Source organism: Otolemur garnettii, unplaced genomic scaffold (genome assembly GCF_000181295.1).
Source record: "Otolemur garnettii isolate 467f Iridium unplaced genomic scaffold, OtoGar3 scaffold00020, whole genome shotgun sequence".
NCBI lineage: Eukaryota > Metazoa > Chordata > Mammalia > Primates > Galagidae > Otolemur > Otolemur garnettii.
The window spans coordinates 21,079,617-21,102,852 of NW_003852415.1; the positions used below are offsets into that span (position 1 = coordinate 21,079,617).

General features: G+C 45.2%; 1 protein-coding gene across 2 annotated transcripts in view; it reads right to left on the reverse strand.

The window, feature by feature from the left end:
* Positions 1–23,236, reverse strand: part of CLMN (calmin) — a 120,082-nt gene that overhangs the window by 19,000 nt on the left and 77,846 nt on the right. For both annotated transcript variants that reach the window (XM_023511522.1, XM_023511523.1), the window contains exons 2-8: positions 21,201–21,262; positions 15,934–16,029; positions 13,834–13,917; positions 8,782–8,874; positions 6,710–6,900; positions 4,560–4,753; positions 2,986–3,068 (exon numbers count right to left, since the gene is read on the reverse strand). In XM_023511522.1, the coding sequence (XP_023367290.1) occupies positions 2,986–3,068; positions 4,560–4,753; positions 6,710–6,900; positions 8,782–8,874; positions 13,834–13,917; positions 15,934–15,969 (681 nt within the window). In that variant the 5' untranslated portion in view covers positions 15,970–16,029; positions 21,201–21,262. The remainder of the gene's footprint in view (positions 1–2,985; positions 3,069–4,559; positions 4,754–6,709; positions 6,901–8,781; positions 8,875–13,833; positions 13,918–15,933; positions 16,030–21,200; positions 21,263–23,236) is intronic.

Consider the following 23,236-nt stretch of genomic DNA (forward strand, 5'->3'; position numbering starts at 1 on the left):
CACAGGCGCGGAGCCAGAGCGTCAGTTCCTTACCTGCACAAGATACATTCTTTCCAAGTACATACAACATATTACCAAAAGGAAACCTTATGCTGGGATATAAAGGTAGGCAGAATGGCTGGTACAAATTCAGGGCTCAGCAAATATTACTAAAAGGAACTAATTCAGCTGAATTACTAGGAACAGGCCACTGGATATGTAGACAAGCTAAGAATTCTCATCTGCACTCCCTTGGGCTTGTAAATGGCTTGTTTTACAGTGATGCACTATATTCTGCAAACCTAGATGAAGAGGTCTTTCTCCAAATACTGTTTCCTGATCAACCTTTATTTTTCCAGTCCCAGTCTCTGACTCTAGCACTAGGGAGAGATCCAAGAATCAGATTTATTGCATCCTGGCTGTGGCCTTGGCTCACACAAATAATGTAAATTTTAGTTGATTTCAAACTGAATCTGTGTCAAACTCAAACAGATTAAGACCTCAGGGCTAACAAAAGTCTTGAGGGTTACTACTTTGGAATCTAGTAATAGGAAAAATGAACTGCAAAATAATAACAATCACAACTATTACTTTTGGCTTAAGACAACAAAAATTCATTATCTTATAGTTCTAAAGGCCAGAAGTCTGAAATAGGTCTCACTGGGCTAAAATTGAAGTGTTGGCAAGGGTTAGGTTCCTTTATTTTTATTGTATTTTAATTTTCAATCTGCAAATAACTCTCTCTCTCTCTCTCTCTCTCTATATATATATATATAAAGAAAGAAAGAAAAGGGCTATATTCTCTGAGGAGAAACATATCTACTTTAATCTCTCTCCCATATATATATATATATATATATATGAGTAATTTGCATATGCATCAGCTCAAATGTTTAGCATTTCCTTGTGCATTTCACTTCTCTTTTAGCTATTTTGAAATATATAGTACATTAAGTATACAAGTCGCTTTGCTGTGCAATGGAACGCTACACTGTATGCTTCCTATCTAATTGTTACTTTGTATCTATTGGCTAAATCACCACTACTTGCTGAACCTCAGTTGTTCAGTAATAGGTACTTCATATTTCTGTTTATTCTTCACATAACCCTAAAACGCAGGCAATATTTCTATTTTACAGATGGATGTGATAGAGATGTGATTCAGAGAGCCCAAACAGTCAGCTCGAGGGCACACAGCTCCAAGTGGCACAACGGCCTGGGAATTCCTCTTTCCAAAGTGCCCTGAGAATTGTTCTGGGTGCAGAGACAGATGAGAAACACACGCAGGTTGGGGCCAGAATAAAGGCTCTAGCCCCAGAGCAGCCAGTGTGGCTCTTCTGTGCAAAATGTATGTCATAAGGGGCCTAATAGCCTGAGTTTTGGAACCACAGAGATCTGGGGTCAAACCCTAGCTCTGTATTTGGTAGCTGGGTAAGCCTGGAGAGGTGTTTAAGCCTCTCTGCACATCCTTATCCTCATCTATAAAAAGAAGATAATAAAATAGCCATGGCGGACTGTAGGAACAGAGAGACACAGGCACAGTTACATGACTGGTCTCTGAGAAAAACAGTAGTCCCCCTTCCATACATGCAGTCTTTACCGCTTTGTGCTCTTTTTTTCTGTCCAGTACTCACAACTACCCGAAATTACATTTTTGTAGCCTCTTTAACTGTGTCCCCTATTAGAACAAAGCTACACAACATCAGGGACCTTATCCATCTGGTTTACTGCTGAGTCCCCTGAGCCAGGAGTAGGTGTTCAGTAAATTAACAGTGAGCCCAAGAAAAGGCTGCTGTTGTCATTGATATTGTCATCTCAGGGTTGTGGACGGGGTAGGTGGGACTTCATTGAAGCCACGACAATTTCTAAGACGTCCGATTCTCTTCCGAAACAATCTGCCACTGAGTATAACCTAGGATTTTTAAAAATAAAGAGGTGGTCTTTCGAATGATCACCGTCTTTTCTAATTTTTAACACTGATAAAATCTGGTAGACTGCTAGCACCTTCCACCTGACATCTAACAAGTCAGGCAGCCAATCCATGTTATAAGTGAGCCTCTTTCATAATGTGCTCGGGAAGAGGTTTATGAGAGGGGCAACTTCTTGTCCTGCTTTTAGACTTCATATATATTATATATTAGTTGCCCCCCATTTTCCAAAGTTTCACTTTCCAGAGTTTCAATTGGAAACTCACAGTCAACTGTGATCTGAAATAGTAAGTAAAAAATTCCAGAAATAAACAATGTGTAAGTTTTAAATTTCATGCCATTCTGAGTAACATGAAATCTCTGATCATCCTGCTCCCACCCTGCCTGGAACATGGCTCCTTCCCTTTGCCCTTACATGTCTAAGCTGTCTTCACTACCCATCCCTTAGTCACCAGTAACTGTCTTGGTTATCAGATTGACTGTCGGGGCATCACAGTGCTGTGTTTATGACACTTTTATTTAACTCAACAATGCCCCCAAAGTGCATGTTGGCATACTGCTATAATTATTCTATTATTACTTATTATTGTTGTTAATATCTTATTGTGCTTAATTTATAAATCAAACTTTATCGTAGGTATGTATGTATAGGAAAAAAAAGGTATACATAAGTTTCAGTACTCTCTGAGGTTTTAGGCATCCACTGGGGGTCTTGGAACATAACCTCTGTACATAAGCAGGTGGCTACTGTCATTCTGAAACCAAAATGTGGCTAGGAAATGCTCAGGGGATTTGAGGTCAACTTTTGGAGCAGAATTTGATGTTTGCAAAGTTGTCATAGCTCCACTGAACTCCCTGCCCAAGTTCAAGATGATGACATCATTGACAGCAACAACAGCCTCTTCCTGGACCCACTGTTAATTTACTGAACACCTACTGCTGGCTCAGGGGCTCAGCAGTAAATTTATCATTACTGGTTATACATCCCAGCTTCATCTGATTGCCAGTGGATGGAACTATATGACTTCTGCATTAAAGGAGGTAAAACAACAACAACAAAAAGAACAAAAATACATACGGCTTCCAACTCTGGAAAACGTTCTAGAAACTGTGCCACGTAAGTCACGATAGACTGCTCATCCGGCGTGTCAACCATGATATCTGTTAAGAGAGACACAGGAATTAGCAGGAGACAGGAATGTATAACATTCAGTAGGATTCTACAGCCCTTGTTCAAGAAGGATCTCTTCAATTATTGGGAATTGTTCTTTATATTTTCTCCCCGAGGAAATTTAGGCTCAGAGAGAGTAAAATCTCACAGCTGCCTGATGAACAGAAGAGCTGGGATGTAAAATCTAAGGCTCCTTTTGCCCCATATTCTGTTCATTCTGCCCTGGTATTTCAGTTCTTCCCCTGTGAGCAAACAGCTCACTGCTGGGTCTGCGGACAGGTCTGGTGAACCAGGCACATGATGCAAAGAGCCCTAAGGTAGCCCAACTCACCTGGACTACAATTTGGCAGAGATAGCCAAACATCTCTAAAAGGCACATTCTCCCTTAACTCTATCACTCTCTACTGGAACTCGGCCTTAAAGGAATACTCTGAGGTGCACGCTGAGCTCTATTCACTCATAGCTCAATAAGAAGCTCACTGCAGTGAGCTTCTGAATATTTCTGGAACAACCTCGATGTCAACCAGTAGTGAAAGAGCCAAGTAGATTTTAGTATGCCCACTACATGGAACTATTTTGCAGCCAAGAAAAATCTATAATGAAGACATTATTAGCAATATGCAAAACACTTGTGTCATATTATGATGTTAAGTAAAAAAAGGCAAAATTATACATACACCAAACAATACCACTTACATAAAAATATAATTAAATGCATACAAATATTTGAAAAATATATGATCTGAACGATAGAAAGACATACAAATGTCCTTTAAAAAATTTTGGATTAATATAAGGGTATATACAATTGGGTTACATTGGTTGCATTGGTTTAGTAGTGCTCTTCACCCAGGACGTGGGCCGTAGACCCCAACATTGTACCCATGAGGTGGGAGCTTACTGAGCCCTTTCCCCGTCCCTCTATTGGAATTTCACTGTGTTTTTCTCTAGGGTGGCCTTGTTCATTTTACTAGTTTCAAATTAGTATTGAGTACATAGGGTGCTTGCTTCTCCATTCTTGAGATACTGTACCAAGAAGACTGTTCTTTAACTCCATCCAGGTAAATACAAAAGATGTAAACAGGAGATATCCTGTATAAAAATGTCTTCATTTGATTTTTCTGTATTTTCTAAATTCTCTACATGGAACAGCAGGTAGTACATTCATAATAAAAATCATTAGAAAGTGGGCAGTACCTGTGGCTCAGTGAGTAGGGCGCCGGCCCTATATACTGAGGGTGGTGGGTTCAAATCCCAGCCCCACTCAAATTGCAACAAAAAATAGCCGGGCCTTGTAGCGGGTGCCTATAGTCCCAGCTACTTGGGAGGCTGAGGCAAGAGCATTGCCTAAGCCCAGGAGTTGGAGGTTGCTGTGAGCTGTGATGCCAAAGCTCTCTACTGAGGGTGATAAAGTGAGACTCTGTCTCTAAAAAAAAAAAAAAAAATTAGAAAGAAAGAGAGTGGGTGAGAACCACTGTTACCTTCTGGCTCCAGGAGCCTGGGGATGTGCAGGGCATCCTGGGCGATGCTGAAAGCCTTCTCTAGATTTTCTCGCATGGAATCTTCCAAGGCCTGTTTCATGTCCACCAGGCTGGGGTCGATGGCCTTGATCACAGCCAGGAAAGCCAGCCCACTCCTCCAGCTGCCCGCAAAGTCCTGCACTGCCACGCCATATCTGGAGGAAGACAACAGCGGCAGCCACAACATAGGTTAGCTAATGGACACACAGGGAGCAGGGCAGCACGTGGCAGCCTGGTGCGCCTCTGAGTGGGGCCAGAGCTGCTGAGCTTGCCAGGCAAAGGTGCCCTGGCCCCGGAGCACCTGCAGAACTGCTCTGGCCACTTTCATTTCCATTTCCAGACAAATGGGATAGGAGGGTATATGTTGTACAAAAAGGAACCACAGGACCATGTTCCTAAGTCCCTAGATATATACCAGGAGGCCATAAAGTTCTTGGGCAATTTAAGTTCATGTGTACATGAACTGTGTAAAAGACAAGTCCTATTCAGTGCTCATTTTATCCCATGTCAGTGACACTAGAAACATAGCAAACAAGGATATGCCAGGCAATAACAACACAGCCACAAAGGCACAAGTTTACACTTCTGGGCCCACTGCATGCTCATAGCGCTGTGGCCGTGGGCAAGTCACCCTCCCTTTCTGAGACTCCTCAGGTATAAAACAGGATCATCACACAGTGATCTTGTGGGGAAAGGGTAGGTTGAGCTCCCAAGAACAGTTGTGTCATATGGCTAACCTAATGGGCAATGCTAGTAGCCCACAAAGCCACTTACTAAGTGATGGCTACTGTCATGTCTAACACAGAGAGAACTATCATTTTAAAAGTGAGCGACAGAAGAGGAGACATGGTGCCAGGCACTAATTTCCTTTAGAATGTATTCCTAAGATACCACTGATCTCGCAACTGTGGTTGCTGAACTGTACTAAAGAAAAAAAATCCCAAAGCCTTTTTATTTAGAAATCATTTAAGACCCATAAGAAATTGCAAACACAGTACATAGAGTCCCTGTCCACTCTTCCCCCAACTTCCTTCAATAACTGCATTTTACATTACTAGAATATATTATCCAAACCAGGACATTCACATTTATCTAAAATAATTATTAACTAAGCTACAGATGATATTTGAATCTCACCAGTTTTCACACGTCCTCAATGTTCACTGCACTGGTACAGATTCACGTAACTGTCCCATCACCCTAAGACCCCTCCTCTCCTTTACAATCACACACTCTTTGGACCTTAACTCCTGGCAATAAGCTCTCTTTTCGTTGATTTATTTTTAACAACTTTTAATGATTGTTTGCAATTGTCAGCTCTTAATCCATATACCAGGGAGAAGGGAACTCATATTTGCGAAGTGATTATGGACTGGCACTGTGCAAGGTGCTTTCACAGATTTTATTTCATTTCATCCTAACTATTCAGGAAGGCAGTGAATGATGACAAGTTACCATTTTGCAGATGAAGCTCACAGAGCTAAGTGATTCACTGGAGACCAGGATCAGACCAGGATCTCAACTGGTCTGTACGTAGCACAGCCGGGGAAGCCCCAGGTTGGTGTGGTCACCACCACACAGCTCAGGGGCTGTTGGCCCATTGCTGGTAAAAGGCTTGAATACGTGACTGCTGAAATCTCCCCTGCCCTCCCCCCCTCCAGTTGCTGGTATGGGGTCCAAGAAGGGCTGGAACTTATCTCCAGTTCACCTGACTTGCTTTTGGAAGTTCAAACTTAACCTCAGGTATGTTAGCCTTTGTATTATTATTGTTAAAGTAGGTACAGACTCTGGAAGTTAGCATGATGAAGTTAGCATGATGGAAGCCCCTATGATTTTTATTCAAATCCTCTTACCAGCTTTTAGCAAATCCTCTCACCAGCTTTTTGCAAACTAAACATTCTCCAAAGTACATTTTTTTATTTGCAAAAATTGAAAAAATATGCATAGTGCTTCCCTATTCTGATCGTCTATGAAGCACCCAGCACAAATGTAACTGGGTCCTTAGAAAATATTAATTCTGTTTTCCTTTGACCACCCCAGGGAAAGGGGTGCTCTTCCTTCTGCCTGAAAACAGCTTATTAAACAAGGTGGTGGGGTGGGCTGTGGCTTACTTCCTCGTCTTCCTCTGCACCCATGCCAGCAGGGTCTTGATGGCCTTCCTCTGGTCTTTCACTGATATTGCCACACTCCTCTCTGTGGTGGGTGTGGGTGGGAATGACGAGTCTGAGTCTGTGCCCCCTGGGCTGGGTGAGAGGCTGGAAGATGGAGAGTTTCTGCTGAGGTTGCCCGTGAGCTCCTTTATCTGGAAGGAAAATGGCATTTCAGATCCCAGCGATGAGTGACTTCCCAGCATGTCAACCCTGGCTGGAGGGATCAGCTAATGCAGAATCGCCTCTCTTGATAGAGAAACCCCGTTCCGATGGCTGTGGCTGGCAGTATGTGCAGTTACCTTCTATGGGAAAGATTATCTCCAGGACTCTCTCCAGCTCTAGCCAGCCACTGCACACAAGGTCATGCTCACCTGACTCCACCTGCCCCCTCCTCCCAGTGCCCATCACTGATGTATCATGCATCAGGCCTCTCCTCATCCTGGTCCTGCTGCCTGGATGTCCTGCCCCTCCATCTCTGAACTCCTATCATGGGGATATTTGTAGGAAATGCAGAACCCCAGGCCCTGCCCCAGACTTACCTACAGAATTAGAATCTGCCTTTCAATACCTCCCACAGGCAGTATGTATGAATAGTAAGTTTGAGAAGGACTGGTGTAGTGGCCTCCTACACATCCTTCAAAACCCAGCTTTGATGTCACTTCTTCCAAGAAGTTTTCCTCATTCCCTTCCCACATTTGAGCTGGCTGCCCCTGCTTGGACCTCTTACACATCCTGCTCATACCTTGATCATGGCCTGCACCATAGAGTTCTACAATACGGGATTAACTTGTTTGTGATCCTTGAGGGTTAGGAGGACAGGGCCTTATATGTCCAACATCTGGTGCCTCAGAGAAACTCAATAGACATTTACCAAATAAATGAATGAAGCTCTAAGATGAATTTAAGGTCTTGACTTTTAACACATTTTCAGAATGTTTCCAGAATCTTTCAAGGAGTTTAATAGCAGATAAGCAGATAGTAGTTCAAGTACCCTGTGTATAGCACTGACCAGTTGACAAAGGGTTTTCCATGAGGCTTCTCTTGCTATTCATCACATACTGTGTGTGATCACTGCTCCCATTTAACAGTTATGGAAACTGAGGCTCAGAGAGAAAGCCTTTGTTTTTTTAAGTTCAAGGCTCACCCAGAATGGGATCTCTTCTCTCCAAACCTTGTTTGTACTCATTCCTCTCCAAGACACACATATTCAGCCAAAAGTCTGAGCAAATTGTCCCCACATGGACCATTTTTATCCTTGGGAAGGTAAGCAAAAAATGAACCATCACTTCACCCCTCCTAGTCAGGGAAATGTTTAAGTACAATTTAAAATGCCATCTTCTTACACCAAGCACAGGGCCACTCCTTCCTCCATAAAATCTGCATTTCCAAACACAGGCTGAAGTTGCAAAGGGTGAAACAATGAAGTCTCGCCTGTTACATGCTCCTCTTCCTACGGTATCTTTTTTTCTATTTATTTTCCTTAGATTCCTATTGGTCAAACCTACCCAGGGCATCTTTAGTACACATTCTTTAATCACCTCTAATAAGCACGTGGGTCATTTTAGGAAAGTAACTTTACCAAGTCCCATTTTTGGTTCGAAGCACTTCCCCAGTTCTTGTGACACTTCAGAACAAAGGTACTTTTCAAAGTAAATATTTAACTCTTTTTATTTTATTTTATTTTATTTGTAGTTTTTGGCCAGGGCCTGGATTGAACCCACCACCTCCGGTATATGGTGATGGCGCCCTACTCCTTTGAGCCACAGGCGCCGCCCAATATTTAACTCTTCAAATCCTCAGAGGACGGGTCTTATTTTCTAGAGAACAAAGCTCACACCACTTTTGAGATCACAGGGACTCAAACGTTTTAGCAATGAGGTTCCTCAGGATCTTTTTTGGTGAACAAAAAAGACAAAAATCTGCCGAAAACTAAGTCTCACTGCCTCCTGTGATCTGGCCCTACTCTGTTCTGTTGGCGTTCAGTTGATTCAAGATAGTTACTGTGTGTTGTCACAGAAAGGAAATTACTTTACCTGGAAGAAGAGAATTATGTTCCATATCAGTCCAAGAACCAAAGAGGGGTTGCCATCTGCTATTTCTGCTGCATCAATGCTAACCAGTTTTACCTAGAGGGAAGCAATTCATGAGCTTGAATGGGGGTGTCCAGGAAGGTTAACACATAGTATTTTCTGGTGCCCGCATGGGCCTATTTCTCTTGTTTACCCTGCCACTCTCAGGCACACTCAGCATGCAAAAATATATTTAATGAACAGTTATGTGGTGCTTACCATGTGCAGGCACTATCCCAAACTCCTTACAAGTATAAACCAAGTTTATCCTCACAGAAACCCTATTATGTAGGTACTTCTGTTAGTCCTGTAATTCAGGTGAGGAAGTTTCAGTGGGGGCAGGTCATACAGCTAGTGAGGTTCGGTCATTCTTTTCCAAGGAGAGATGGCAAATGCCCAATTGGTCTGTCTACTGCACTAACACCAGCAAATGGATTTAGCATGTCCTTGGGATAAACACAGAGCACCAACATGAGCAGTCATGGACTGTGGATGGATAAGTCTGCTGCTAATTAGACATAGTGTGCTGGGATAAGGTTTATACACCCAGGGTTTCTGCACCATTACAAAATATCCTACTAATTGGTAATAACATGCCTAGTGTAGAAACCTTAGGGAATGACCTATGTATTTAACTATGTTCTGACTATAGAATGACTCTCTTGGCAAACCCCTAAAGCCAAGTTGGACCCTAGACCAGAAGCATCAGCACCACCTGGGCACTGGTTAGAAATGCACATTCTCCCCAGACCTAGGTATTCAGGACCTCCGGAGGTGGGGCCCAGCAATCTACATTTCAACAAGTGACCTGAGTAATTCTGATGCATACTTAGGTTTGAGGATCTCTGCCCTAAGTCATCATTTCATTCTGCAAACAAAATCTAAGTACTGTACATAGATCAGGTTCTGCGAACTCCTCTAGAGAAAGTCAGAGAGTAAATATTTAAGGCTTCGCCAGCTCTAACAGTCTCTTTCATATTTTCTTCTACTTTTTAAGGAGCCCTTAAAAATGTAAAAATCATTCTTCAGGGGTTAGAGAGGAAGAATAAAGTACATTGAGATATATTTTCAGACCCACACTGCAAAATTCTGCTTGGTCAGGAAAGAAAACCTGAGAACAGCATCTCGGGCAAACACTTTTCTTTTTCCTCCACTCCTTTCTTCTCCCTTCCCCTTGTGGCTCTTTAAACCGTTTGACATCAGTCTCTGATCCTATCAGTTTGTCATGGGTTTCCGACAGCACCAATCAGTAAGGCCTGGGCTCACTTAATGAAGTGAGACGTCTGGGTTTCCTGGCTAAAGTCTGTTTTGCAGGCTGATGCCAAGAATATAATTCAGACAACACAGGCTCATCACCAGCAGGTTGGAGGCCAGGAAGGAAGTTGTCAATATTGTGAGTAACACAGCCGATCAAGTTCAGGTCCAATATTCCACCCACATTCATCACGAGCGCACGTCCTATGTGATGAATCACTTGCCAGTCTTGGCCTGCTCGACTCCTAAAGCTCTGCCTCTGACAGTCCCTCTGTCTTTGTAGCTTGCTGAACACATTCCAGTTCAGGGGAATTAAAGCAGGCAGTCAATTGGATCATCCTGGCTCTTGCCCCGAACTGGAGGAAGCCCAAATGGCAAGTGACAGCTATGGCCCTCTGAGCTGAGGTTCCAAAGTGAGAGAAAGACAGAGCTGCCTTGTAGGGGTGCCACAAATATAAAGGTGCACCATCCCGAGAAGAGGAGGAAGGTCAGGCAGGGAGCAGGTGGTTCTTGAGAAGACCATTTAGAGAATAAGGCACTCTCCTGGCCACGAGGTACAGAGAGGCTGGCAGAGGGAAGGTGATCACTGCAGGTGGTAGCTTAAGGGCCCAAGGAGCAAATATTTCCAGAGACCTTGCCTTGCATGCCCAGCCACTTGTTTTGCTTTGGGGGTGATCAGACAACTTAACAGACTTCAGTGAAGAACTTTAGGGACAAAGTCTTCCTCTTCTTCCTAACTCAGCTGGTTTTGCCAGATGGAAAACAGGCGGACCAAATGGTCAGGCATATTCGTTCTCCCTCTCTGGGCTGGCACATCTAGGGAGATAACTCAGGGGCCTGGTGAGTGAAAATGGCCATGATGATAATGGCTTCCTCTATGGAGCACAAACTGTCAAACCTGCTGACAGGTCTTCACAGGTTAGTTTCTTTAATGCTCAAAATACACCCATTTCATAGATGAGGAAGGTGCAAAGGGGTTGAATGACTTGCAGGAGCTCACAGAGCCAGTTCTGTGGGGCAGCCTACCTCTGACAGGGGAGAAAACACTCTGCCCAGTGGCACGCATTTGTGGAGAGACAGGAAGACACGGATGGCGACAGCCACTGACTGCACCCAGGTCCTGGCTGCTGTGTGGCATTGATCGCCCAGCTCTGGGCACTGTTTGTCCCTTCCTAGGGTGGGGACAGTGGGACAGGAAGGCACTTGCAAGGGGCCCCTGAGTGTTTTGTGGATCCCAGGAACGAGACCAAGACTGCATCTGACATGCACATTTCCACTTGTGTCACTCTGCTGCGCTCACCTTCCCACTGGGGCAGTCACCTGTCCTGGAAAATGGGGCCAAGTGGGGCACAAGGCTGACAAAATACATTCATATTGGAATATTTCTAGATGTTTAAAAAAATAAGAGAGGGAGAAGATGTTCCTTTAATGTTCTATTGAACTGCGAAGCCACTGTTGCAGACAGTTTGGAGATATTTTCGGATGCACTGCAGAAGGGCAGGCCTTCCCCAGCCTTTACAGTGCACTTCCACATCGCCACGCCTGCACACCGGCTAGTCCCTGGCCCTGGCTCAGCTGTCCTCTTTTTTCCTGTGCAGGTCATCCCTCCTTTTCTTACCTTGATGTGACATGCAATAGTTTGTGAGGCCTCGTCTCCCTGACCTAAGCACTCCGAAGGCACAGTTATATTTCTAACTTGTTTCTTTGTCCCCAGTTCTGAGCACAGCCTTGGACCCACAGAAGACACCTGGCAAATGTGATCTAAATGACGGCTGGAAGTGAACCTGCGACTATCTGGGTAGTTGTGACTAATGCAGTAGAAGAGCTGTGCCTACATTCTATCAGACTTGCCTGCAGGGGCAGCTGAGCGAGTAAGCGTATTCAGAGGCCCACAAGGCAGAAGGAAGAGCAAAAGCTTTGGGGCAGCTATTTGAAGGCCCCACATTATTATGACAACCAGGCCCCTTCACAGCTCAGGAGTAGACACTGCTAAGAAGAGCCACCTGTAATGCTTGCTCCTGGGAGCAGGTGGGTGTCAGGAACATCACAGTCAACCAAGTGGGGTAACATAGCAGGGGCTGGAGCCCACGGGGTCCCCACTCTGTGCTGGCATGTGGCCAGCCCCTACAGGACAGGCAATTCATTTCTCAGCAACTCTCCCAGGGAGGTTTTGCTTTTATCCCGCCTATTTTACCAATGTGGAAACTGAGGCCAGACAATTTACATGGCCTCAGTTCCTGGAAGTGAGGGAGAAGCCAGGATTGGAAATAGACGCAGTTGTGCTCTGGAACTGCTGGCCCATGTCAAGCAGAGCTGTCAATTTAACTGACTCTACGGAAGGGGAGCCTTTTCATGCAGAGGGGTGCGCTCTCCTTTTAAACAGCTTTATGGAGATGTCATTCACATCTCACCATATTTGCCCCGAGTGCACAGTTCACTGGTTTTCAGAGCACTCACAGATATGTGCGAGTGTCACTCTGGTCAATTTTAGAACATCTTTATCCTCTCTCAAACACCCATCCCTGTAGCTGTCACCCCTCATACCTCATCTCCACACAGCTCTAAACAACCACAAATCTACTTCTGTCACTAGAGACTTCCCTGCCCTGGACAACGTACTTTATGGAACCAGATGACTATGGGGTCCCTTGACTCCAGATTCTCTCACTGAGCATGCTTCCGAGGGTCATCTGGGCTACAGCACATATTGGAGCTTCATTCTTTTTTAAGGCTGTCCATTGTACGGACAGATGACATTTGATGTCCCAGGTGTCTGTGGATGGACACACGGGTTGTTTCTGCCTTTTGGCTACTGTGAATTGTGCTGCTATGAACTGTGATGTGATTTGAGGCTGTCACATTCTGAGCCTTCCCCCATGTCTGGAATCCAGGCTTATCAGCCATACAGTCCTGTCTAAGCCTTTGAATCTGAACATGTGATGCTGAGACGTTGGTGAAATAGAGAGTTCCTTCCCCACGTGGTGGTGGGGCTGCCAGAGGTGGTGGGGGTGGAGTAGTGGGGCTACACTCACACCATTCCTCCAGAGGGACTCTGCAGGGGTCCCGGTGCTCTGCATCCCTGGGTTCTGTCCCCAGTTTCCCAGTCTTTCAAGTCATCCTTAAGCTACTCAGTGTCTTCTCGACAAATCTCTGTTCTCTTAAATCAGCCAAAGTCAGCTTCTGTTACTTACCATGAGGAACCTGGAACGAATCACGTCTTAGGATAAAAGTTTTACTCTGCGTGCCCATGTGTCAAGGAAGCTGAGTTTGTTTCTTTTTTTTTAAACTTATATTAATTGATGAAATCTAATGAAAGGGGAGCTTTGGAACATCAGCTCTCTTGGGCCACCTCTTCCCATTCCTGAAAGGCTTGAAGCAGAGTTCCAAACACAGAATCAGGGAGGGATGTAACTTTTAAAGAGAAAGTTTTACACTCTGACATGTTCCCCATCCTTTTTGTCAAGGCAATGGAGAAAAAAGAGTTTTCCACTAAATTCTAAAAATCTGGGAGCTAGTCAGCTGCTCTGCCCTTTCCGTGGCTGAACATCAGAGTTTTCATCCTGAGAGACTGAACACATCAGGGAGGGATTCAAGGACCATATTCCCAACTGGTGGGTTGCCTAAGTGGTTTCTATTAAATTTAAGCTCAGTTTGACTCAGTCCCCTTTCACACTTCTCTTAGCAACCAGCTCTAAACTTCAAATGATGTCCTCTTTGCAACAGGACAAGTTTGTGTTCATGAGATGTGCTTCAAACACTTACATTGCTATCTTCCAAAAACTTAAGTGCTTTCGCTATGTTGTTCAACCGAAAAATACGATGCGACGAGGATTTGTATTCGTGCAGCTACAAAATAAAACAGAATGAAACAAGCAGATTCAACCAACACAGGCGCTTCAGAACGCCCACCGGTGCCGACGGGCGTGCTTTTCTTCTTCTTTATCTTTTCCACATTAATTTCAAGAAAAAGTTAGAGGCTCATAGCTAAAGCCCACCTGGACTACATCCCAACTCATACAGGTGCGTCTCGGGACCTTCAGTGGAACATCAGAGGGCCCTCAACATCAGCCTTATTTACAGTACTTGGAACTTAATTCACGGGAGCTGGTGAATGGGGGGGAAATGGAGTAGGCTAACAAGGGACAAATTTGTCAAATTTTTCTCTCTGCTCTGGCTCCTGGCTTGTTAGACTTCCCTCTTCTCCAGAGACTTTGGTATCATGTTCTCCCCACTGAACTGATGCTTTTGTTAAGGCAGGGCGCACCGGCTGTCAGCATCGCTGCTCAGCGGCTAAATCATCCAGCAAAGACCCTCCCCAGTGGCAGCAGATGTTTCTGTTTTCTGGCCCAGAGTTTTGTGGACAGTTATCCCGGGCACATACGCAGAGAGAAAGACAGAGACACAGAGGGTGGGTCTGCAGAAGCAAAGCCACCAGAGCAAAGCTATCTCGAATGGAAGCTCCCAGTGCTCCCGGGTCGGGGTGGGGGTTCTACCAGGTGTGAGCTGTACCAGGCCATGCTAATGGGGAAGAGCAGGCCTGTTCTAGACTCACTTCCAGAAGCAAAGACTCCCAACAGAGACCCACCAAGGACATGGCAGCTTGTGGCTAGTGCTATGGCAACAAATAGGGAGGCTGTGTTGCTGGGAGCACAGAACAAGGAATCAGAACAGACTTTTTCAGGAAGCTTTTTGGGGACATGCTGCTGGCTCATTGCAACACTTGTTAAGAAACCAAATACTATCTTTGCTGCGATGAATGTGTCCTTCATCAGAATTCATTACACAACTTTGCACAGCCCCTCTGAGTGTGGCTAACAGGCCTCTCCCATTTTGCTGTCAGGAAAGCTAAGGTGGGAAGGCTTAAGAGGTGTGACAAGATTCCAGCTACACTGTATCTGAGAACAGAAGTATGGATTCTTGACTTTGAACTTATAGCAAAAAGTAGATCTGGAGAGCTCTGAGATGGCTGATTATGATTTGGTAGGGCTGTGACTCCATCACTGCACCTTTGTGTTAGGCATGATGGGTCACCTAGGCCAAATCCAATACTTGGCTCTAGAAGGGGGGCTTCTCAACCTTGACGCTCCTGGTGCCATGGATAGGATCAGTCTGATCAGTCTGTGCACTGGATCAGGGAACATTGGGCAACGTCTGCAACATTGTTGGTTCTCACACCTGGGGGTGCTACCGGCATTTATCAGTTAGATACTAAACATCCTACAATGCACAGGCCAGCTCCCTACAGTGAAGAACTAAACGTCACCTAAATGTCACCAGTGCCAAGGTTGAGAAACCTGCTTTATGTGAAGAGGACAAGAAAGGCTACACAGTAGACATATGAAATATAAAAGGTTTGGTTACACTCGAAATGGAATGCATGTCAAGATCAGCTGGCTTTATGCAACCTCGAGTCATACTTAAAAGAATGTTCTAGAAGCAAGCAGTTCTAGTTTTTAGGCTTAGGGTGAATGAATAATAGAATTTGGTTGATAAGAGGCCTTTCTCTTTATTTTTTTCCAATAGCCAATTCTTGGCTATCACTTTAACTAATGTAATGGCTGGCTGTCTAAATTTTAACTGTGTAGTTCTAAGCGTAAGCCTTAACAAACTTAGAAAATACTTGACATTTACTTATTTACTAAAACATATTTGCTTTAAGAAAAACAGATACTGCTTAGTTACACATGATTATATCACGCGGGGTCACTGGTAAAGGAATGTCACCCTTCAAAGTCTCCTGTTACAGAACTTGGGCATGTCCAGGTGTGGGCTCACACACATACATCTGCATTGAAAAGAAATCTTCAGCAGTTGTTTTCCTTGGCATTTTACTTTTTCCTGACTCTTTTGTGACATACGTACCAGATTTCGCCCAGACAGGACTTCTAACAAAGCCATTAGGATTTTGCCATCTTGTATGTCAACAAATAAATCTTTAACTTCTAGAGGTGGGTTGCACTATGAAAGAGAGGGGAAGAAAGTAGCCAATTAATGACCGGTGTAATCCACAAAACCATTTCAGAGGTGCAGGTTTCCAAGTAAGAGAAAACTTCCAAACATCCGGCTCTGTCTATAGGTAGAAAGGAACATCCCAGGAGGTGGTAGGCTTATCCCCCTGGAAGTGACACCCAGGCAGTAGTGCATGGCTACTTGGCAGGAGACCGATCTGGAGAAGATTTAGCAACAGGTGCTTGATGGAATAAGGGCTCCTTGGGGACACTGCTAACCTAAAGCCTTACATCCCAAGATCAGATCATATACCTATTTCTGCTTATAGGTAGAAAGAAATGGCATGTCTTGACTATAGTCTTCTATAAACAAAATTATTCTATTTTATCAAAATAATTCTAACTATCTAGTACACTTCACATTTGAGGAAACTGAGGCTCAAAGAGACCAGGTGATGGTCCCAGAACTCGGTCAAGTGAGCCAGTATCCTATGTCCTGCATCAGGCCACTCTGGCTGAACACGGGCACACCCTGGCTCCATTGTGTGATGTCATGACCCTGGGGCAGTTACTCTCTAAGGCCTCAGTCTGGATTTCAGCAGGATTCCCTCCTCTCCAACACCGCTCCAGTCCCCATATGTATACTCTCCTTCATTAATATAGAGTTAAAGTCTAGAGATGGTGGGACCCTTAGCTGAGGAAGCCAGGAAAGTGGCTGGTGTGTGTTATGTGACTGGGAGGTCGGGGGTGATGTACACATGGCTGGCCTGCTGATTGGCTGGATGGCTGGGTGAAGGGGGCATGGGAAGGGAAAGGGGAAAGGGGACATTTGTAGGGTTCTTGGGAACTGAAAGGTTGAGAAATCTATTTGTATGTACGTGTATATGTTTATGTGAATTTATATGTTTGGATACAAAAGTTATACAAGCTTATTATAACAAATCAAATTAATTAAAATTATACCAAAAAAAGCTGTATGACAGCCCACCCCCTTTAATCCTCCATTAAACGCAGGCTTCCTGAAACAAACCAACATTACCTCAATGTGCACCTTTCACACAATCCAATAAAAGCAAGAGGGTTAGATACACCTGAGTTCAAATTCAGGCTTGACCCTCATCAGAAACTTGGCTTTGGCCCTATTCCTTAACCACCCTAGACCTAAGTGTCCTGGTCGGCAAGGTTAGGTTAAAAGTGAGAGGGTTCAGCTAGAAGGAAATGAGATCATTCAGGCAAACTGCCTGCCACAGCACCTGCCCTCCCGGTCAGTCCCACCAGTGGACTATTAAGTGGCTTCCTCCCCAGAGAGCCTCAGGATGCCCTCTTTAGTGAAGCACTTCACTCGGACCAGCAGGGTATGCTTCGCAGTTACCAAGGGAAGGGAGACATCCTCAGCTGGCTGCCATCTGTAGAGAACAGCTCTGTCTGCCCTCCTTGTACCACTTCCTAAGTTCTCTAAGTCAGTAAACAGCCCCAAGTCACCCAAACCGCTTCCCTCTCCTGGAGGAAAAGTCAATTCCCCAAACAGGATCTGGAGTATGGAGGGGACCTGGTTTGGAAAAGGTCAGAAACCTCCTGAGCTTCTCTCCCTGGACCCAGACGTGGAGGGGTCTGCTGTCTCGGTGATCCAGCACTTATGTGGTTTAATGTAGCATCTACCAAAAACTTGGCTGGATGTGGCCTGGAGTCTGAGGGTCTGGCTGGAACTTGTACGTGAGATATGCCAGCACGGGGATTTGCAAACTGTGATCCCCAGAACCCTAGCTAGGCCTCAGAGCACCCTATGGAAGGACAGAGGGTTGAGGAGGAAGCTGATCCCACTGTACCCCCTTTAATCAGAGAGACTCAGCTCTTATTTGCCTGTACAGTCATCCCTCGGATATCAAAATCTGCAGACGCTCCTCAAGTCCTTGATATAAAATGGCATAGTATTTATATATAACCTATGTACATCCTTGCATGAACTTGAAGCCCTCTCTGGATTATCTATAATACCTACAATGTAAACAGTTGTTATATTGTCTTGTTTAGGGAATCATGACAAGAAAAACGTCTGCACATGTTCAGCATAGGCACAATTTTTTTTTCTGAACATTTTCAGTCTGTACTTGTTTGAATCCAAAACCCACAGAGATGGTAATATGATGATATTTAGGGTCCCAGGTAACACTTGGCTTGAGAAAGGCTTCTGCTGACCAAATTGGCTTGATAATAATTTCTCTTAATGCAGCATGGCTAGGACTTACAGCAAAAGAATCTTGGGAAGTAGGGTGCAGAGACATGAGTTCTTAACAAGCTCCCACACCAGCAAGAATTCCCTGTTTACCTTTTGGTACTGGGGGCTGAGGCAAGGTTAGCTCAGTTAGTCTGGGGGCTGCCTCTGCTTCCAGGTACTGTGGAAGGCTGGACGTTCACAGAAGAGACAGGATTAACAGGGCAAAGCACCCTGGGGCCACCACCAAAGCAACCAGGAAAACCTTGGAAACACAACGGCACTGTGACCCAGCCACCCTTTTCCTTTGGGAAAGCCTCTTTCCCGTGGCAGCCTTGGAGGGTCTGTGTTTTATTTTTTATTAGAGAAGGTGGCATTTCCTTACCCTTTATATGGGTCCCTTTGCCCCCAGTTAGTCAAAATACAGGGCAATTCTGCCCACAGGTGCATAGAAAAGGGCTTCGCTTCAAGGGCAACAGTGACTTTGAACCAAGAGGCAAATTATTTTCTTTGAAAACTGCCGAGGCTCCTTGGGTACATTCCACGCTGAGCATGACGGCATCAGGTTACTGAGGCTCTTACGGAAATGTTATTCCTGTTAATGCGAGGCAGAAAACGTGAGACCCGAACAAAATACCCTCTGATAAATGGACTAACAAAATTTCCAGTTACCAGCCCCGATCAGGGCCAAGCCTTACTTTTGAGTTAAACCTGAAGAATAATTTCCATTGACAGTTCCTGTAAGAGCCTCAGCTGCAGCAGCAAACGGGGCCTTGGCCGGGGTCCATCCTGCGAGATGGCAGGAGGAGAAATTGAACTCGTGCCAGCAAAAACACTCCTCAGCCCCCAAACGCTCTGTGGGCTTCATGAGATCGGTATGGCCGAATAAACAGCACCCCCAGGGCTTTCTTCATGATCTAACTCCTTCGGTAAATTAAGGAATTTTTCCAGAAGCCAGAGACTCAGTAAATATTTCTGACAGCCTTCAAATTGCAGTTAAGCCCAATTCACCAAGGAGTTCCTGGGTTTCCTTTACATGAAAGGTTGGTCTTGAAAGTCTCAAGGTTGGAAACACGGCTGTTAATTTTGCCCTGTTTATTAGGCATCGGTTTCAGGTGCTATCTGATTTATCTTCAGAGTGGGTGCTACCCACCTGCCCGGAGAAAGGGGCAGGAGTTTGGGCAAGGAGAAAATCCTAGATATGATAAATGCAAACAGAGGTTCATTTTGGGGGGTGGTGGTGAATGAGTGCGTGGGTATTTGTTATATGACCCTATGTACCATTTGGTATTTTTTTAATTAAAAAGAAAGAAAGAAATACTCTATGGCTATGGCTATACTCTGTCCCCCAGCAGGCATTTCCAGCTACCCTGACATACATCAGGCATTAATTTAGGAGTTCAGTGATCTTAGGTTTGGGGACTAAACCTAAGATCCTCTTTTTTTTGTTCCCCCAAATAACACTTTACTTTACGAGTATTGCCAAAACTGTACCAAGAGTCAAAACAACTGACACATAGTTTTATAACACTTCATCCACGATATATAAGTCCTTCACGGGAAGAACTCAGGATGTTCCTGGGCTATGTGGCGGCATTGTGCTGCCCATTCCACAGGCAGGGAGCAGAGGTGTGGGTGGTCGAGGGCTTGCTCGGGAAACAGTCTAGGCCTAAAGGTAAACTATGTGAATTAGGAACGTGGTCATGAGCTCCACTTCCTCAAAGTCATATTTATTTTCTCTGCTTTCTAATCATTGCAATGATTTCCTCTACGAATCGTTGGGGTTTTTTATTTTTTTCCTTAACCATAGGGCAGTAGACAGAGGAAAGATAAAAATAGACATACTTAAACTCACAGAAGTGGGGAGCTACCAGCTTGCAAAGGAAATGAGACTACTTGCTGGGTATGGCTGGAGAACCAGACAGTGGTGCTTAGGGAGAAAGAGGTAAAGTGAATAAATGAAATAAGTCAACTCTCTGAAAAAGAGAAAAACCATCGCTCTACTCCTAGCAAATCAGAGCAATGTAGGACGCCCATAGTCTTGGGGTCCAACCCTAGTGTGTAAGGAGGGCCAAGTTTCTGTTCATTCCTCTGCCTCCTCTCACCCAGAGCTGTTTATCCACTCACATCACTTCTCCTCTGCGGCTCTTCTTTCTGTCTCTTTCATGGGAATGGGGGTGGGAGGGTGTTGGTTCAGCTGCTTTTATTTGATGGTGTGTGCATGAGAAGCTTTCGGACAGAATGCAATTCAAAACAGCCTGGCTAAGGAATGCAAGGAAAAAAAGAAACAGGGGAAGAGAGGGGCCGCTAAGTTAAATACACAGGAGAAGCTGCAGAAAGTTCAGGAAAGCCGTGTAACATCTCCACGCCTCTGTTTCCTCCTTCTGACAGGAGATGGGTAACTCAGGATTAAAGGAGACAGGGTGTGGGTGTTGCGCTAGCTGGATGGCTGATGCGGAGGAAAGCATGTCAAAAGGGCAGGTAATTTTACTCATCAACAGTAACGTTGTATGATTAACAAGGGAATCTGGCTTTGTTAAAAGATGTCCAGAGTCCTGCACTAATCAATCTAAAGAGCTAACAGAGCCCCATACTGTAAGGCAACACACCTACGCATGTTTGAGGCCCGAGGCCCACCACTCCCTGTTTGGGGGAAGTGTTGGGTTATTTAACAAGGAACGTCTCCCAGCATTTGCTCACGGGTTCCCCCTTGAAGATAGACCCTTCCTACTTGAAGACAGAACCTCTCCTTCCCTTGCCAATGAGACTGACAATCCCCAGAGGACAGAACTGTGTCTTCCTCACTTCTTTGTTCCCAAGAACGGCAAGGAATGGCCTTCATAAATGTTTAATGAATGAACCTCAAAAAGAAAAACAACAGAGCCCCCAGTTTCCCTCACCATTCCACGAACTGAAAGCTTGGTCCGAGGTGAATCTATTGCCTAATGAACACCCAAGGGCCCACTCACCTTTTCTAGGTGTAGATTTATCCACCGAGTAAAGGTCCTCTTCTGCACATTTTCCCTCTCCACTGAAAACAAAGGAATGCCATTAGTAGGAGGAAAGAGCTGTGTGCAAACTGACCCCCCCTCCTTCCCAGGGAGAAATTCCACATGGATGGATTGTAGGAAGATGTAAGAAGCCCTCCCCTTCCTCGAAGGGGGCTGACAAGGCCTTATGTAGACCCCAGAGCCCATTCTCCCAGCCCAACTCCTGAGCATCTGTGTAAACCCCCTAATTGAGACACACAGAACAAAATGTTCTACACAACCTAATAGGAGTATAGACACTTGGCTCGCCAGGGTAAGAAGCACTGGTGAGAAAATATAAGTTAACCCCCATGGTGGACGGTGCTGCACAGCCGCTTAGGGGGAGCCAGAAGTCTGAGGAGCTGGGCTGAGGAGAGACAGGTGGGGTGGGGTCAATGATTAGAAATTGGGATCGGGGCTCTGGAATATGCCAGAGTTGGGTGGAAGAAACTGGATAGCTTGGGGTCAGCTCCTATCTGATGTGCACACTGAGGACGAGGCTCTCACTCCTCGGGCTGCTGTAGGACACCTGGGATCCTGAGTCTCAAACTCAATACAGTCTCTGGCACAGTAGTTGCTCCCCACCCCCTCTGTAGCTATCCTTTTCTGAGCCAGGGAGGACCTTTTGTCCTCCAGGAGGACAGAGCTCTGCAGACACCTGCTGGTGAACTGCAAGGACATAAACCAGGCATGGACCCGTCCTCCCGGGGAGGGCATGACCCACACAGGCTTCAAGGAAAAGATCTTTCATTTCACTGCCATCCACCAAGCACTGACGGCATCCTGGATACTCTGTTTTCATCAATCTTTAAACCTTATAACACTCCCTGCAAAGCAGAAACTTATTTTATAGATGAACAAAATGGGGCTGAGAGAAGTGACAGTGACTTTCTCAGGCCATCAGCTGGAGAGAGGCGGAGCTGGGAATCCCCCTCACCACGCTCTGCTCCAGGTCTGTCTGCCCCACATCAGGTAGCACCCCGGACATGGAGGGCATGAGTTTGAACTCCGGGTCTTCCAATCACATCCCAGGCGTCTGAAACAGTAATAATGGCGAGTTGTTTGAAAAAACCTGCGGAGCACTGGCAGGCACAGATCTGGCCCCTAAAGGGCATGAACTAATGTAATGCTTACTAAAACCCTCTGAGGCATGTACTATTCTAACCTTCAGATGAGAACACTGGGGTTTGGGGAATGTCATAGCTTGCCCAGAGTCACACAGTTGGTAAGGCAATTATTCCCATTTTACAGCAGGAGACATGGAGGGGCAGACAGTTAACAGGCAGCCATGCTGGGCCTCTAGATTCTGTGGCCTTAGCTGCGTTAGGACCCTCAGGGACCCAGAGGGTATTTCCATGAAGGGCCTCATCAGCAGCAGTTCCTGGGCCAAGGTGCACCATGGACTGTGGTAACCTCCTTGCTTCAAGCTGCTATGTCTCTCAAGAAGCTTCCTTGAAATGTCAGAGCCAGACGACTCCTAAATTACTAAGCTCTAGATTTCAACATATTGGAAGAACACATCATATTTGCCCCAAACCATTTCATATTTCTTTAGCAATAAGAAAATGAGAGCCAATTTATCTCCTGGGGGAAGAAAAAAGGCTATGGTGTTCTGTTAATGACTACAGTACTTGTTCCTATTGGCCTCATTATTAGGTAGGTAGTGGCCCCCATAAATCACATTTTAATATCGTGCCTTTCAATCTTTTTAATTGAAGAGGCAGCAGACAGTAATTATGAACATAACCGCCTTTCTCTTGTTTTCCTCTTTCTGTGAAAGGGAAGGTCACTGGCAAGTAGACATAAGAATTAAAGATTTAATTCCAGTAAACTGGGTTCCAGGGGTAGGAAGGGGAGAGACAAAGGAAAAGAAGTCGACAGAAATGAAGTAGGGACCAGGGGCAGCCCAGAGCCTCAGAGACTTCCAGAAGCTTGGGAAGCGTCCTGTTCAAGCCCCATCTGAGATCGCTCCGTCT